The sequence below is a fragment of the Aphanomyces astaci genome (assembly GCF_000520075.1).
Source record: "Aphanomyces astaci strain APO3 unplaced genomic scaffold supercont1.105, whole genome shotgun sequence".
NCBI lineage: Eukaryota > Oomycota > Saprolegniomycetes > Saprolegniales > Verrucalvaceae > Aphanomyces > Aphanomyces astaci.
The window spans coordinates 147,457-151,361 of record NW_009798368.1 but is presented as its reverse complement, the minus strand read 5'-3'; the positions used below and the strand labels follow the sequence as shown (position 1 = coordinate 151,361).

Below are 3,905 nucleotides of genomic sequence, written 5' to 3'. Positions count from 1 at the left end.
GTGAACTTGAGTGGCTTCCACGTGGCAAACGCTGGTGTGAAGAACGTGTCGATGTCTGTGCGAAGGATCCAATCGTATGGCTTCGTGGCTTCATTCGCAATGGCCACGACGTTGATCGAGTCTGCAAACCCATAGTCAAACGAGCTGGACTTGACCTTTTTGTACCCGGGAACTAGAACACACCGGTTGGGTTCATCTGGACTGGTTCGAATGGTTGTGGTGCAGTTCAAGTACTTCCACAATGGCAGGTCTCCATCTGTGAAGACGACAATATCAGTCCGCCATTTGGCTGGTTGGTGCTGCACCATATCCACCCAACTGGCATGCAACCAGCGCATCTCGGCTTGAAACTTGGTGTTATCGCCAGGCAAGTACACGACCGCCGCTCGTACAAACGACTCGTGCAACGCATGCTGAGTGCTGCTGTCGGTCACGTCCTTGGCGGCTTCCCATGCGATTTTGGCGGCAAAGTCTTTGGCGATGGCCGTGTCCCCCACGTCCCCATGCAACTTGGCAGCGTGAAACAGACTGAACCCGTGTTCGTCGGTTCCAGCTTTCAAATGCACCATCGAGTCCAGTGGTCGGGAGGACGATGTCGACACTTCGAGGACATCTGGTCGTCGGCGTTGGACGGGCAAGGTCGTACACTGCTGCAACGCCACGTGTCCTGCATACAAGGGAAGGTTGGTTCTTTGGGCGTCCAGATGTCCTTGATGGTTGTCCAATGAGGGCATGCCGACGTTGGTCAAGTGATTGATAACACGCATGGCCACCTTGGCACATGCTTGCACCAATTTGGACGGTCCGTACCACGTCGATCCGTATGACTGTCGCTTTACGGGCACTTGAAAACCCATCTCAGACGCCACTCGTGCAAGGTTGGCGCACGTAAACGTTCCCGGCACGCAGTACGGAACGATAGGTCGGCTGACACTGAACTGGGACGGTTTCCACGTGGCAAAACGAGGGGCCACGAACGTATCCAGGTCCGACCGAAGGAGCCACTCGTACGACGCTAGCACGGGGGGGTGCGTGGCCAGCGTAGCCAGAATACCCCCTGCGTCCGACTGAGCTGAGTCAGGCGAATTGGCGACGATAACGGCAATGCACCGGCTGGGGGTGTCGTCGCCGGCTTGCCGAACGAACGACGACGAGCACTTCAACTGGTCAAACAGACGCGACGGCGTGTCGGCGAACACGACGAGGTCGGTGCGCCACGCGGGGGGCTGGTCGCGGAGCATGATCTGCCAGCTTCGGTGGAGCCCCCGCAGCTCGACGTGACCTGTGCGGTTCGTGGCCAACCGAAACGACACGACGATCGCCCGCACAAACGACGATTGGTTGAGGGTTGTCGTGAATTCGTTCTGGAGCAACAATGGATTCACGGCAGGGGCTGACGACCGCGCGATGGCTAGTGCAAAGCCAATGGTCGAGTGGTCGTTCTGGAGCAACGATGTTGTGGCCTTCTCGTATACCAATGTGGTGAACATTGGCGACGGAATGAGCACGGCATGTCTAGACACGGCGTCCAACCGCAGCACTGGCACGTCCAGCATCGACGGCTGGAAAGCCACGTTGAACTGGGTACATTCAGGTAATGCCATCGACGCAGCCACCTCTGGCAACGCACGGTGCCAATCACTCGCTTCGTTCAGGGCGCCACGTTCGAGGTGTTGGTGCAAATGATCGAGCAACTCGAGCATGAGTTTGCCGCACTCTTGAACGTCGGACGTAGGTCCATACCAAGACAACCCAAACGTGTGTTTGGTTGGCTCAAATGAGGTCAGTCCAAGGTCCTGGCCAATGGATTTCATGGCGTGCAGCACAGAGTTGGAAAACGGAGCGTCGCTGAGACCGCTGCCAACAGTTAAGACGGTTGGCTTCCAGCCTGCGAATGCTGGACCGATGATCGCGTTCGGGTGTGTGATGAGAACCCAGTCGTACACGGAGAGGTCGGCCGTGGTTATGGCTTGGAAGGAGTGTACAGCGTCGAAGTCGACTGTGAATGCCACGTCCGTTGCGGAATGAGTAGATGGAAGGACGAAGCATTGGCTCGGCTTCAGCCGATTGACGAGCGATGACACAGTGCACTTCAAGTCGGACGGGAGAATCCCATCGCCCCCGGCAAGAGCTGCTCCGTCGGGAACCACAACCAGGTCCGTACGCCACGTGGACGGCTGGTGTTGAACCATGTCTTTCCAACTCGCATGTAGCCACCTGAATTCGTCGACGGCGTCGTCATCTCGATCTCTGGGGAGATGTACCACGATGGCGCGGACAAATGCCGCCTCGCGCCGCACGCTGGGCACATGCAGGTTCTCCAACGCATGAGAACTGTATATCACTTGGAATATGAAGCAACATGCAATCAATGTCGCAGCCACGAAGAACAGCGATCGCTGGTGCCACCTCGGAAGCCTGATGGGTTGCATCATCAGCGTGGCTAATATGATAACGACAAAACCTTTGCTGAGTCGTGTGGGTAGTCGCTTAAATTGACCAATCAAAAACAACTCCGGACACTAATACAGTCTGTGTCCTGCTACATAGTTCCAGTGTTGCTTACGTAATCATTTCACTTGTTATTGTTGGTCAAATCAGTGTAAACCAAAACTACACATTCTAGCTAACGTTAGGGGTTCACTGGCGATGCACTCAACCCCGGGAATAGCAACACAAGGGGTCCGGGGGTTCCTAGTAACAGAGCTACAGGGCTGGTTCTTTTGATGAGAGTGATTACGTAAGCAACAGGTGAAACAGATTCTCACAGGGAATTACAGTACGGTATTCCCACTTTCTACATTCTGTGTACTGTACCAGTAACGTTATTATGAGCTCGCTATAAACTTGCAAAATTCGCGTGAGTTGTCGAGGGTAATTAATTCATTGGTCAAAACACAATTAGAGGACACAGCGAACGAATGACTTGTTTGATGAATTCGTGAGTTGGCTGGGCTTACTTTTCATTATTAACTAATCAGAGTGCATCATGGTTTCTTTGCCATATACAGTAGGTTACGACTGTACGTATGGGCACAGTTCCGTGCCAACAGTACAATACGCTAGAATCAAATCGTGTTCATTCTGAGGAAGAAAGCAGCGGTGGACCACATTTATTTCCAAGCATTGGCAACTATCGATTGCGCTGAGCTGCTGGGAGCAGTCAAAACGTTTGCATAACTTTTAATGTTAGAAAATTATAACATAACATATCAATGTATGGTATAAATTATAGCTCAAGATGACAATACCTTTACGCTATATTTGTAGTTTACGCCAAAATGCAGCCTTTGATGTACAGCTTCGTAGATCGCCGATCAACGCAAGAACAAAGTAGCGTGTACAGAAGCGTTGATACTACGTAATTAAGTGTCATGGACGGTGTTACGATTCTTATTGCGGGATATAATCACACCCAAAGTAAGCTATATTTCAGTTTTTTGGCATGTTTGAGGTCACTTCACGCATGCTAAATAAGTGCAATCGCCACACATCACGTCTTATTATATACTACCTCCAGTCGGAAATAAACCAGCCATTTGGTGAAAATTGGTAAAATTGGTGTTTTGTTTGATGGTGTTATCTGATTTTGCCCTAAGTATGCTTGTTGTATACGTCTTAGTATGGCCAGTATCCCTGTGGAATATAATACATGTACTTTCTCGATAGTTAGCATTTTTTGTCATAATTTATGACAAACATTGATGTAAACTTATGTTAACTTGATGCTATATTTCGATGTTACTACCTCCAGACGGAAATAGAAGTACCTTTTCAAAATCAGCCAAGGACGGAAATAGAAGTACCTTAGCAGAGCCCCATGAAATATTATAAATATATAGGCTGAGCCATATAAAGGTCAATATAATATTAATAATGCTTCTCGATACAAAGACTCAAATGAA

At 50.3% G+C, this 3,905-nt stretch overlaps 1 protein-coding gene across 1 annotated transcript in view; it reads right to left on the bottom strand.

The window, feature by feature from the left end:
* Window positions 1-3,905, bottom strand: part of H257_17398 (hypothetical protein) — a gene marked incomplete at both ends in the record, with an annotated part of 8,421 nt that overhangs the window by 1,449 nt on the left and 3,067 nt on the right. Inside the window, one exon of the mRNA XM_009846196.1 lies at window positions 7-2,418. Within this exon, the coding sequence (XP_009844498.1) occupies window positions 7-2,418 (2,412 nt within the window). The remainder of the gene's footprint in view (window positions 1-6; window positions 2,419-3,905) is intronic.